Source organism: Eretmochelys imbricata, chromosome 2 (assembly GCF_965152235.1).
Source record: "Eretmochelys imbricata isolate rEreImb1 chromosome 2, rEreImb1.hap1, whole genome shotgun sequence".
NCBI classification, from domain to species: Eukaryota; Metazoa; Chordata; order Testudines; family Cheloniidae; genus Eretmochelys; species Eretmochelys imbricata.
The window spans coordinates 112,102,118-112,116,059 of NC_135573.1; the positions used below are offsets into that span (position 1 = coordinate 112,102,118).

At 41.7% G+C, this 13,942-nt stretch overlaps 1 protein-coding gene across 4 annotated transcripts in view; it reads left to right on the top strand.

Annotated features, from left to right (window-relative positions):
* The window catches only part of CAP2 (cyclase associated actin cytoskeleton regulatory protein 2), a 73,918-nt gene that overhangs the window by 35,003 nt on the left and 24,973 nt on the right, over positions 1-13,942 (top strand). For 3 of the 4 annotated variants that reach the window (XM_077809106.1, XM_077809108.1, XM_077809109.1), the window contains 2 exons: positions 9,925-10,068; positions 10,580-10,665. The exons of the other annotated variant lie outside the window; for it this stretch is intronic. In XM_077809106.1, the coding sequence (XP_077665232.1) occupies positions 9,925-10,068; positions 10,580-10,665 (230 nt within the window). The remainder of the gene's footprint in view (positions 1-9,924; positions 10,069-10,579; positions 10,666-13,942) is intronic. 4 annotated transcript variants of the gene reach the window in all.

Sequence of the window (13,942 nt, forward strand, 5' to 3'; positions counted from 1 at the left end):
GTTAAAGTCAGTGGGAATTTGCCTGAGTACAGACTGAGTAAATACATCGAAATTTAGTCTATAGAAATTAGAGATGAATGTTTTCAACCAGTTCGTTCCTGCGAGTGCAGGATTGTTTGCAGCATCATATTCTTAAGTTTTTTTCCAGTCTGTTTTGTCCAGACTGAAAAGAAGTTGAGCACCATTCAGATGAAGCTGGCATCTCAGAAACGTTCAAAAACATCAAATGGTCCAAATTCAAGTCAATTGAAGAAACCCATCTTCCAACTAAACAGGTCCCACTCTCTTGGACGGTCACCCAACGTTCTCTAAGGTGGTGTGGTCATTTGCTCCTAATATCCACCAGCTTCCCCTGAGAGAATTATTTTCAATTTTATCTAATGAAAGCAGGATAGAAAAGACCCCTCGGAAGACCTAAAACACAATAGCTGGATAGTCTCAACAGAAACCTGTTGGTCATCGGCATCTAATCCAGTAACCCGCCAGATTTGGTTCAGGACAGAACATCGTGGAGGCAGCATGGGAACTATCCTATTTTTAAATTACCCCAGTGATAGGATGGCCACTGCATCTCATGGGAGACTATTGCCTCAAGTAGGAGATTTTTCCTATTACTTATGTAGAATTTCTCTTTGTTGATTGTCATTCCATTACTGATTGCTCCTAGATATACCACCCATGGACCACCTATTTTCTAAATACATCCCTTCCTCTTCAGTCATTGCTCAGCCAAACTAAACATTTTAGGTCAAGATCTGCTGTCATCTTACTCATTTGGTTGACTTCAGCAAGGCTGCACCTTTGTAACTAGAAGTAGAATTTGGTCCAATTATTTTTTCTTCTTTCTTAAATCTTTCTAGGCCCTCAGGGCACAATCTGGTAAAAAGTGTGGAGGTTGAAGTGAATGAGAGTTGAGAGTGCTGCGCCCCTAATAAGAGGCACTCAGCACCTTGCATCATTAGGCCCTTATTCCCCCTTCCACCCAGGTTCTCTGCATTCCTTCCTGATTGTCAGTATGTTTCAGGTATGAATAAGCCTAGAACTGTGTGATGCCTGTGGTCTCATTAATGCCATATAAAGAGGGTCCACAGCAGCATACAGTTCCCAGCTCCTTCATGTGCTGCCTTTTGTATATGCAGCCCAAAACTGCATGGGCTCTTTTTTTGTTCAGCATTGCACACTTACATCCAGTTGTCCACCACCATCCTTGGTTGTTTTTTTGGTAAGTATTATTGTTTTCCAAATAGCTACCTGCCATTGGTTGTGTATTGCTCACTTTTTTTCCTCCAGATGCACTTTACCAGCTTCAGACTAATTTTATTTCCTGCCCACATAGCTCACCTCTCTAGATCCCCTTGTATGGTTTCTCTTTCCTCATTGGTGTCTGCAAAACCTCCCAAGTTAATGTCTTCTGCAGCTTGATGGTCTGAAGTGTTCGAGACACAGCCCTGCAGGCAGGGCACTTAGCCTCGGGAAGGCATAATGCCACCTGGAGCTCCAGAGAGTACAGGAAGGCTGTGGTTGTTGTGGTACCATTGAGGAAGTCCATTCTCTGTACCCTACCAGCTCTTCTGGCCAGTGCAGAAGGGAGGTGAGGCTACGGTTCTGCTTCTTCACACCCTTTTGAGGGGCAGACACCACCAGCATCTCTAGCCTCTCACAGACTTTGCACTTCTCAGTGTGAGCACTGTCATCGTGTACACATGCAGGGGCCAGACACAAGTAAGAGGGAGGCTCCTTCCACCTTTGACCCCCAGCACATCCGTGCAGGGGCTGAGCACCATTTTACCGTTTTAACGGATATGCTATTCATTGCCTCTCGAGGCTCATGAATGAAACAGTAAATGCCTTTGGACACAACACTAATAATCCCTGTGGCTCCTTATTGGATACCTGCCTGAAACATTTCCTTTTGGCATTTATCCTTTCTCCATAATCCTTCAGCCAGTTTTCAGTCCCTGCAGAAATGCTCATACTCAAGCCCTTGAGCTATATAAGGTTACATTAAACCATTTTGATGTAAGTATTCTGGTAAGAGTCCCTAATCCACTAGGGACCATGCTCTTCATTTTTTGCAAACCCAAAACTGAAGTAGCTCACTCCCTTGGCCAGCAGGTCCACCCACTTCCCAGCACTTTTGGTCTGCACTCACCCCCGCTACATCTTCTGGCAGGAGAGACAACATGGTGATTGGGCACTGCTGCAGTCTCCATCTCTGGCAAATATGCTACCACTAGTGACCTGCGGCCGGGGTTTTTGCCATCATAAACACAGGGTGAATCCGGTGAGTGGATTTTAACAGTGGCAGTGTTTAGAGAAGAATTATTGTCCTTCTTAAAGCTGTTGGAGTGGTACTACAGCATGTGATTGCTTTTTAAAACCCGAGTAGCTTATATAGCTAGTCAGCTCAGTCTTCCTGCGCACTTCTGTGTTTTCAGTTAGTGCACATGCCCTCCTACCACCATTCTCTGTCGTGAAATTTGCTTCAGTGTATTGCTAGAACATACAGAGTAGGGCAAACCATGTAACAAACAGAACCCAGGAGTACCTCGAGCAGCACAAATTAGGAGCAAATCTGGTCTTGCCTGGGTAGCAACCCATAGTTAGGAGTGGAATCTGTTCAGTTTGGCTGGGGCAGCAGAACACCTAGGTGGGTCTGCACAGTTTGTCTGACCTTAGGAGTGGCTCTTTGTTGGACGTACAGTGTGCTGCCTGGCCAGAATGACCGCAGAAGGTAACGCAGTGTGCAGTAGCAGGCAATTCTAATTATAAAAATTGTCAGACTGACTCCAGGCTCCCAGAATAAATATATTGGGCCTGATTCTCTGTTCGTATAACTTGGCACAGCTTCACTGAAATTTACACCAGCCCCAGGTTTCTTCACTGATTAGGAAACTATTTATCTTTCATGTTCCTGGCTGTTTGCTTTCCTAACGTTTTATGCATAAAAATAAAAACCACAAGTGACAAAAATAGTAATTTGTCAGTTTTGACAGAACACCAATTAGTTGTTAGGTTGGGCATTGCTGTGGTTTTTAAGAGAAATACATCAAATGCCATTTAAGTGACTGCTGAATCACATGCATCTGTCTATAGACAACTGACTTGGTAAGGCCAGGAATTTTCCCTCACACTTGTCGCACCTTGTTAAGGCCCAGGTCCTGCACTATTAAAGTCAATCGGAGCTTTGCCATTGACTTCTGTGAATGCAGGAACAAGCCCTAAATGTACAATTGAGTTGGAGACTCATTTAATTTAAGAGAAATCAGAAAATTCACTTATGTATGGAGGGTCTGCACAAGGCCCCCTGCATGGAAATATTGCTGTAGCCCTCCCTGGGGGAGGTGTGAGTGGATTGGTCACACAGAGGGATCCTTGAAGACAGATCTCTGTACTGATCCCGAATAAGCTGGTGTGGTGAAGGCCTATGGACCCAGGGTGGGGGAAGTTCAACTAAAGCTGCAGCTGCATATATTTAGCAAAAAGAAAAGGAGTACTTGTGGCACCTTAGAGACTAACCAATTTATTTGAGCATAAGCTTTCGTGAGCTGTAGCTTATGCTCAAATAAATTGGTTAGTCTCTAAGGTGCCACAAGTACTCCTTTTATTTTTGCGAATACAGACTAACACGGCTGTTACTCTGAAAGTTGTCATATATTTAGCAGTAACCCACTTGCTCCCCAGTGCACAGGGGCAGCGGATGCTATTCTGGCCCAGAGGCTGAAGTAGCAGATGCAGAGGGGCTGCAATTTCTTCCCACTCAAACCTCACACAAGACAAAGCTCCTTTGTGCAAGGGGGGTGAATCATGTCATCCCATGGAGGAGGAGGAGGAGTGTGCAAAAGGAACTGTCCGGCAGCTGCCTTTGAAAGCTGGATACATTTTTGCTAGGAAATAAACAAACAGAAAATTGTAACCATTCAGGGGATCCAGATATTTCCCAAACAGCAAGCCCTGGAGGTTCAAGGCTGTTTAGCAGCTTGTTTTGGGTTTATTTAGATTCAGCTCTGAAAATCATTCCTCAGCCTAACACAAGCACCACCTCAGTTGAGTTCAGATTAGTAATAAAATAGAAAAATTATTCCATCACACTGCTGACATTCTTGAATGTCAAAAACAAAACAACCTTTCATTCCTTCCGTATGCATAATAAAAGAAGGGTTCAAGTCCAATAAAAAAAATGCTCTTTACAGATTGCCTTTAAAAGAAACACAAACATTTGAAAGTGTGGAAAAGCACAGTTAATGCACCCAAACTCTGCAACTGTAGTTATGCCAGAAACTCTTAGATGATTTTATCCATCCATAACAGAGTTTCATCTCATCAGCGATAACAAACTACAATGCCTTTTTCTTCAATACACAGTGATACCACTAACTCTGGCCTACCTTATGGCCATACACAATTCACAGTAAAAGATATGCTGTACTGCTTGGTGGAGGTGCAGGGAATTATTCTAACTTGGAATCCAAGATGGGAAGGATCTAGGATGACCAGATAGCTGTGGGGATGCAGCATCTCAGGTTACAACTCATCAGATGCTAATCCAATCACTGTGTAGCTCCAGCATTGTTTCGCAGTGCGACCACTCTCTGCTCTCACTCGAACTTGGGTAACCTGGATGCTGTAACTGGAATGTACTAACCCAAACTAACTGCTGCAGTGTGGACAAGGTTGGAGAGAACTCAGGGTATGTCTACACAGCAGCTGGAGGGTGCTTCCAAACACTGCTGGAGCTAGTGTGCTAAAAAAAATAGCAGTGTCACATAGCATCATGGGCAGTGGCTTTGACTAGCTACCTGAATACAGTCACACCCAACCTCCAGGGTATATAGCTGGGTGGCTAGCCTGAGCCACCTCCTGGGCTACCCTTGGCTATGCGGTTATTTTTAGCATGCTAGCTCAACTAGCGCGTGTCTGTTGATTCAGGATGGGGAACACCTTCCCAGTTGCTGGGTAGATATACCGGAAGTGTTGTCAACCCCAAGCTTTTTTTTTTTTTTTTTTTTAAATTAGTCAAGCCCCAAAACACTATGAGATTGGCTTAAAGTCATGAGACTAAAAATAATACGTTGGCTTCTTTTTATTTGCCTTGTGGTTTGTGAACCTTTAGGATTCACATTTTCAAGCTTTGCTCCACAACTACTAATAAGGGTAAGAGATTCTTGTCTGGCATTACTAATTATTATAAAGGCCGAAAGGTAAGAGAGAAGCTAAGAATTATATTTGATATTTTTCAGTTGTACTATTCTGCATTTTTTAAATTTCAGTAAAATGATGTTATAATAGGAATGGATCTAGTGTTTAAATACCAAGAGTCCTAAATTACTGTACCTTGAACAACTGTGCTGTTTTACATGACAAGAAATTTCATGTAGCACATGCAGAAGACATGTTGGAAGATTTTTTCCAACTAAATTGGTCAGATTCATCTCTTTGAATTGATTTTTTTTTTGTTAGAGATACAGCATAGAGATTCACTTTATCGCAATGAATATTAAATCAGCTGGTAGCTAATAAAGAGAAAATTCTTTTAGAATCCTGAGCAGAGCAGATCCATATTGCTCCTATTGTAGAGCCAAATCAAGAGCTATTACTGCCCGAAGTAAGAGTATTTTATTAATTAATTCCCCCGCACCACATAGTCAAATGCACTGTATTTCATTCGTCTAATGGTACATTTCAATCATTTTAAGAAGTTCGGATGCTTAGGGCTGGATTGTGACAGACCCTTGCCCAAGTGCATGAGTAACAAGAAGCTACACACACACACACACACACACACACACACACTTACTGTGAGGATGAATCTAGCTGCTATATGAATCCAAATTCTGCTCCTTTCAGTTTCTCTAGCACTTAATATTTCATCTTTAAAAAGCCCTGCGATGGACTTAAATAACTTAATAGAAAAAGTAAAATGGACTACATTTTTAGAAATATTTAATATGTAGTGCAGCAAAAGAAAATATATATCTCCCTACATTCAAAGCAACAGAAAACTCTAACACACGTAAGATGAATGGACATAATCTTGTACTGAAGTCATGGGAGCTTTTCTGTTGACCTTAATGAAAGCAGGATTGGGTCCCCTGCCCACAGTAATAATACTACTTACCTCTTATTTAGGGCTTTTTACTTGGCTCTCAAAGCATTTTACAAATGAAGGTAAGTATCATCAGCCCCAATTGACATATAAGGAACTGAGGCATAGAGAACTGAAGTGATTTTCCAGAAGTCACACAATAAGTCAGCGGCAGAGCCTGGAAGAGAACTGAGGTTTCCTGATTACCAAGCCTGTGCCCTATCCCTGTGCTGCCTCGATATGCAAGGCCTTTCTGGAGCTACATGTTCTGTTCCTGACATTCTCTTGGGCTGTTTGGATCTGGACCATGAAGGTTTATGATGAGCTAGAGACTGTAAACATTCCTTAGACTCTAGGAGCAAATTAGCACAACACAAAAGCAGGGCTAATACTTTGTTTAATTTCATTTTTGCTCATCTGTGTTGTACTCCGATTCCTGAGTGTTGTATGAAAAAATAAAAACTGTAAACAAGAACTTTTCCAAACTTGATAATATTATGGTCACAAAACCAATTTTTAAGAGATCGCAGGGTCTTTTCAGACTTAATGACTTGTAGTTGGGGAGCCAGAGATAAACAAGAATCCTTTCTGATCCAGTTAATATTGTAAATATCATATTTTCGCCCTTTGTGGAGGCAGGCCAGATATCACCAACTTTTCAGATGCACTGGTCTTTCTCAATGTGACAATAATAAGGTTCGAGACTGACTCCTTTAAAATTTTTTAACCCCTGATTTTTCCCCTGTTGCTGGGAAAGCCTTTTGACCATATGTTGATTTATGGTAACTTTGACACATTTATTTTAAGTAGGGGGAATATTTTAAGAAGCTTACGTCATGCGGAATGGCTTGAAACACATGTTAAAGGGGAGGGAAATAAACAAGCAAAGCTTACTGCTGTGTGTTATTTTTTAAAGCCATCAGAAGTCATCAGATATTGTTGCTCAATCAGAAGTCATGAGATATTTTAAATGGCAAGGCAGGAAGAAGGTCATCCTGTAAAGGTATTCCTTAGCTGATCTGGGGAACATTTGAACTTCTCTTTGTTACAACTCTCTCCCAGCACGGAAAAGAAAATTGTGTAGCTCTCAAAAGGCCATTTAGGAGCTTTCACCTTTTCCACTAATCCCACTATTGGATACATCTTTTGCAAATGAAGCCACTTACAATCAATCTTTCTTTGCTGACTGGAAAGTCTTTCTGATCATTAATCTCTCTGTTACACTACCTACCTATTTTAGGAATTGTATAGCATCCATCACTGCAGTATTTAAGCACTCTGATATACCAGTTTCTTACTACAGAATGGACCTGCACCTTGACTGGGCAGGTAATTGTACAATAATGGTAATTTTATTATGTGAATGGTAATGCTGGTCCTCAAAGTATTCTGAAAAATGAATTTTCTTCGGTAAACAGTTAAGTCAGTCAAACAGTTACACTCTTAGGAAAAGTGAAAAGAAATATCTGTCTCAGACAACTTTGTCCATAAATACTAGTGGCCAACTTCTCCCCTCGGTTATATTTCAGGAAAGAGCATGGGCACTGGGGAATGTTGTTCTCTCAAGTCGGTTACATGTCAGTGTGTGGCATGGGTTAGGTGACTGAACTTTTAAAATCAAAAACTGAGCCATTTTTGTGGCAATATATTTTAGGGTCGCAAGATAGTTTATATTACAGATAAGAAGATGCTGACAGATTCTCACTCTGCAGCAACATGTGTCTATTACTGAATGTGGTAAATTTTCCACTGACTTAGTGTTTTGAATGAGTTTATCTGATACACTGGACAAGTGTGATTAATATTCACGTTGAATAAAAGAATAGCTTAGATGCCATCTATGCTCATCCAGCTTTTCTCTTCATTCCAAACGCTATTCAATCGCACTGAGTACTCATTCTATTGGACTGTTTGTTGCTGGTAAACACAGAGCAAATTCTACTTGGTATAGCAATACATCAAAACAAATATTTTGTACTTCTAAAAAACAAAATCAGACATAAAATACATTTTGATAAATAAAATGAAAACCCAGGGCATTGCAAGTGTCCTAAAGAAGTTTCTGGAATATCGTATGAAAAAACTAATTGTCACAGTAACTCCAAAATGTATAATCATTTTAGGAGTGGGGTCCTGTGACCCAAGAATCTCATAATGCCAGTTGATAAGTTTATGGGCATATCCTGATTCTAGTATGTACATTTTGTTTCTTCAAAGAATGTCATGTGAGGTCTCAAGTTAAAGCCAGTGTCACACTGGTCATTACTATCCTAGTGATATGTATGAAGAAGTTATGTATATACACACACACTGAAAATATGTTTTTTAAGTCTGTATCAAGATGTTTGTCATCAGCAAAGGTGAAAAACAGGTTTTCCTCCAAACGGGAGGTAAGAAATGTGTGTGTCTCTGTGTCAGGATGTAAATTAAGCATTGTAAACTAACACAATGGCTGCCCATTTACATATGAAGTCAAATATTAATGAAGAAATGTGAAGCAAACAGGGAAAGGTCACACAGGAAAAAAGACAATCTATGGGAGGTTATCCTGTCTGTGAGTAAAGACCATGAACTTTGCTGATATATCTAGAAGACAAAGAAGATACCGCTTCATCTTGTACCTAGGAAGTAAATGGACGATGTGTTTATATTCATGAAAATGGGATCTCAGCCAGCCTTGGTTGAAAGTGTTGAAAATCTTTAGAAAGGAGGTTAATCTGTCTCTAGAAAGTGTGTTATGATATTGTTTCATATGTAACCATGTTTCCAGTATCCTTACTCACTGTCTCCTGAATATCTACTATTTGATAATAAACTTATTCTTGTTTTCACTATAAATATATCTCAGTGCACTGATGTTAAGCAAAGTGCGGGTCTTGAGCTGAATCTTACAAGCTGGTGTATGCCTTATGTGTACATTTGTTTTCTCTGTGTGTGTTTTCTGAGTGTGAGTGTTCTGTATATCCTGGTATTTCTCTGAGTGTTTAATGAATACGGGGCTGGACAAAACAGGGAATGCTCAGAAAGGGCTTGGCTGTTGGTGTGTGCCAACCTGCTCAGAGGGAGTGAGGCCTGCAGAGGCCTGGAAGGCAGTGCTTGTATTGCCAGAGGCCATTGGTTTCAGGGAGTTGATCCACAGTGTGAAGAAGTCTTGTCTGTGTCTGCTAAAGGCAGGTAGTAGTGAGGTGCCTCACAACCATGGGTGCCCTTGGGGAGCATCACAGGTCCCAGGAAGCACAGGTCCCTGTTTAACTATATAGCAGGGGTGGCCAAACTCACTGGCCCTCTGAGCGACATACAAAAATCTTCAGAAGTTCGAGAGCTGGAGCACACCTGGCAGGAGCCAGGGCTCGGGGCGTCAGCCCCACTCTTGCTGAAGCCCCGAGCCCCAGCAAGTGCACCCTATAGGGCTAAAGCCCGGAGACCCCTCCCCTCCCTACTGGACAGAAGTCCCTACCCCACCACCCCACTGCAAGGCAGAGGTCCTGAGCTCCCCCCCAGTCTGGTAGACAGAGAATGGGGGAACGTGGGGGGCTTGCGAGCCACACTTTAACGGTAAAAGAGCCAGTTTGACCAGCCCTGCTGTATAGATTGCACATATCTCAGACACTGCCAATGCTGACTGTAATTTATATTGCAATGCACATCAGTATTTAATGGGTGGATGTTTTGCTGTTGTAACTGGAGCGGGGCAAATGAAGTTGTGTGGTGGGCTTACAAGTGATACAAGACATTGACCTTTATTGCCTCCCTAAATCGATGGCATTACACGGAGAAGTGCTGAGCACAGAGTGCTTCCAGTCTGCCAATGTTACCAATAGTTTCATGTTTTACTGCAGAGTGAGATGGCCGTGCTGCTCAAACCTATATCTGACAAGATCCAGGAAATCCAAACCTTCAGAGAGAGAAACCGAGGAAGTAAAATGTTCAACCACCTCTCAGCTGTCAGCGAAAGCATTCCTGCACTTGGGTGGATAACAGTGGTGAGTTAGACACAGACTAGGGCATTTTTAAACGCACTTCTTAATGGTACTCCATAAACAAATAATCAAATCAGAGCAGTCCTGAATATTATTTAACTCTGCATTCCCATCTCCTTATCTCTACAGTCAGGCCTAGTCTACACTAGGGGAGTAAGTCGATCTAGGTTACGCTATTCCAGCTACATGAATAATGTAGCTTAGGTCGACTTACCTTGGTGTCTTCACTGCGCTGTGTCGACGGGAGATGCTCTCCGGTCGACTTCGCTTACTTTTCTCGGAGAGCTGGGGTACTGGAGTCAACCGAAGAGCACTCTGCTGTCGATTTAGCAGGTCTTCACTAGACCCGCTAAATCGACCCCCCACTGCATCGCTCGCAGCGGCGTTGATCTCCCTCGTAGTGAAGACAAGCCCTTAGTCTAAAATAGTGGTGGGGGGTTTTGACTAATGTTTTAACTCTTCTCTTCTTTTATTTTTTTCTTGCTCTGCTTGGGCAATGGTGCTGTTCTCTTAGTCTCCTAAACCAGGCCCTTATGTCAAGGAGATGAATGATGCTGCTACTTTTTATACTAACAGGGTGTTAAAGGACTACAAAAACAGGTATGTTGCCTGGTGTGAATGTCTACACTTTCTCTATTGATAGCTTAGAACTAGCTTTACTGAGGTGCTAGAGAGTACTGTATTATTTGCAAACACATGACAAAAAAATGTTTTGAAAATTAAAAAGCATTCAACACGTGAACGCACGACACACACACACACACTGCCAGCTACAGCACTACCCTGTCTGACTGATACACTGCTGCAGAGATGGAATTCCCTGACTGCCCATCTTGCTTTTCTGCTTGAAAAATTGCACTTAGGCTCTATCATCTGGAGTCCAGCTCCATGCAGTTGAGACTTTACTGCCCCTTGATGCTGTGTTTCCAAAGGGGCTCTCTTTGCACCAATGCAAGGGGATCTTAAGGGGTGGGCACAGGGAGGCATGTGGTTGCTGCAGCAGATATGGTGCAGTGCTACTGGTGTTCTGTAGCCTGAGACAGTGAGAGGATGACTCCTTTTTCTGAGCCCCTTTGGGGAACCCTTGCACAAATCCCATTCACTTGGCCTGTGCACAGTTTTTAGCCGATAGTACCATATTGTTACTAAAATACAATACCTGCAGATTAGGGTTTTTTTTTTCCCCCTTAGCCATCATCTTCCATGACAAATTAGGCTGATTGAAATCCCATTTTTGTTCTTTTATAGAACGTAAGGCATTTGATACCGTGCCACATGGGGAATTATTAGTTAAATTGGATAAGATGGGGATCAATAGAAAAATTGAAAGGTGGATAAGGAATTGGTTAAAGGGGAGACTACAATGGGTCCTACTGAAAGGTGAACTGTCAGGCTGGAGGGAGGTTACCAATGGAGTTCCTCAAGGATCGGTTTTGGGACCGATCTTATTTAATCTTTTTATTACTGACCTTGGCACAAAAAGTGGGAGTGTGCTAATAAAGTTTGCAGATGATACAAAGCTGGGAGGTATTGCCAATTTAGAGAAGGACAGGGATACCCTACAGGAGGATCTGGATGACCTTGTAAACTGGAGTAATAGTAATAGGATGAAATTTAATAGTGAGAAGTGTAAGGTTTTGCATTTAGGGATTAATAACAAGAATTTTAGTTATAAGCTAGGGACACATCAATTAGAAGTAACGGAGGAGGAAAAGGACCTTGGAGTATTGGTTGGTCATAGGATGACTATTAGCCGCCAATGTGATATGGCTGTGAAAAAAGCTAATGCGGTCTTGGGATGCATCAGGAGAGGTATTTCTAGTAGGGATAAGGAGGTTTTAGTACCGTTATACAAGGCACTGGTGAGACCTCACCTGGAATACTGTGTGCCGTTCTCGTCTCCCATGTTTAAGAAGGATGAATTCAAACTGGAACAGGTACAGAGAAAGGCTACTAGGATGATCCGAGGAATGGAAAACTTGTCTTATGAAAGGAGACTCAGGGAGCTTGGCTTGTTTAGCCTAACTAAAAGAAGGTTGAGGGTAGATATGATTGCTCTCTATAAATATATCAGAGGGATAAATACCAGAGAGGGAGAGGAATTATTTAAGCTCAGTACCAATGTGGACACAAGAACAAATGGATATAAACTGGCCACTAGGAAATTTAGACTAGAAATTAGACGAAGGTTTTTAACCATCAGAGGAGTGAAGTTTTGGAATAGCCTTCCATGGGAAGCAGTGGGGGCAAAAGATCTATCTGGCTTTAAGATTAAACTCGATAAGTTTATGGAGGAGATGGTATGATGGGATAACATGGTTTTGGTAATTAAATATTCATAAATAGGCCCAATGGCCTGTGATGGGCTATTAGATGGGGTGAGATCCGAGTTACCCAGGAAAGAATTTTCTGTAGTATCTGGCTGATGAATATTGCCCATATGCTCAGGGTTTAGCTGATCGCCATATTTGGGGTCGGGAAGGAATTTTCCTCCAGGGCAGATTGGAAGAGGCCCTGGAGGTTTTTCGCCTTCCTCTGTAGCATGGGGCACGGGTCACTTGCTGGAGGATTCTCTGCTCCTTAAAGTCTTTAAACTACGATTTGAAGACTTCAATAGCACAGACATAGGTGTGAGGTTTTTTTTGTAGGAGTGGTGGGTGAAATTCTGTGGCCTGCGTTGTGCAGGAGGTCAGACTAGATGATCATAATGGTCCCTTTTGACCTAAATATCTATGAATCTATACCTGATTCAAGTCCTTATATCAGGTCTGTTGATACACATTTTCATCCACACTGATCAGCAGAGGGAAAGCAGCTCACAAGTAATTTAATCTTTTGCCCAAGTAAAAATTAATCTGCAGATCTGAATTTTTGAGAAAGTTCTTTTAATTATAGTTGTGAATTGCCTGCTGGAGCCCAAAATTATCTACTCTGGGTAATTCTTTACTCCATTTTAGAATGTACTTTTTGAACGGGTATAAGCACCAGTGGGGAAAGTGTACCTTTTAAAAAGGAATAAACAATGTGCATGATTTTTAGGGATGAGGAGAGGGATGATGTTTGTTTAGTATTTCACACCAAGATATTTCTGAGTATTGGAGCTGAAAAAGTTATATAAAAATAAACAAACAAGACACAGGATTTAAGTGTGGAAATTTTTCTCTGAGGCTTTGTTTTACTTTAAGACCTGATCCCAGTGCCCATGCAACGGAATCAATGGGAGTCTTTCCATTGACTCCAGCGGGCCATGGATCAGGCTTTTAGTGATCACTGTTATTATCTTTAACTGGATTTTCACCATTAAGGGCTCCATCCTACAAATAGTTACTCCCATACATATTCTTACTTCCACTCATTGTCCCATTGCAGTCAATGATAGGCATCCCGGTGCTTGGAGTTTTGGAAAATTAGGCCACTTATTTAGGTGCCTAAATAGTAATTTGGGAACCTAACTTATTTTTTAAAATCTTGGCTTATAAATATGAGTCTGAGAGAAATTATAACATGACACCATATTATCTAGCCTAAAGATGCACATAACCTTTGCTTCCTGACCAGTCTTCATTTATGACAACTCCTCATTTTCTTTTGAGATTAATATTTTGATTGCATTTAAGAGTTTATAAGGTGCTGGTTAAAATGTTCCAAGGGGAAAGGGTAGCAGAGCACATGCTCATTTGAGAGGTGTAAAGGAAAGCAACAAACTACCTTTGAACTCAGAAGCCAGGACATTTTACAGAATATGCTGATCTTTAATTCTCTAAAAATCAAAACACTGAAGGGGACCAGGTTTGAATTCCTGGCACAGGGCCCCATCTAGCTTTATTACTGCCCTGGCTCACTTTGATGCTCTTTGTTCCCTCTTGTTCCCTTATCT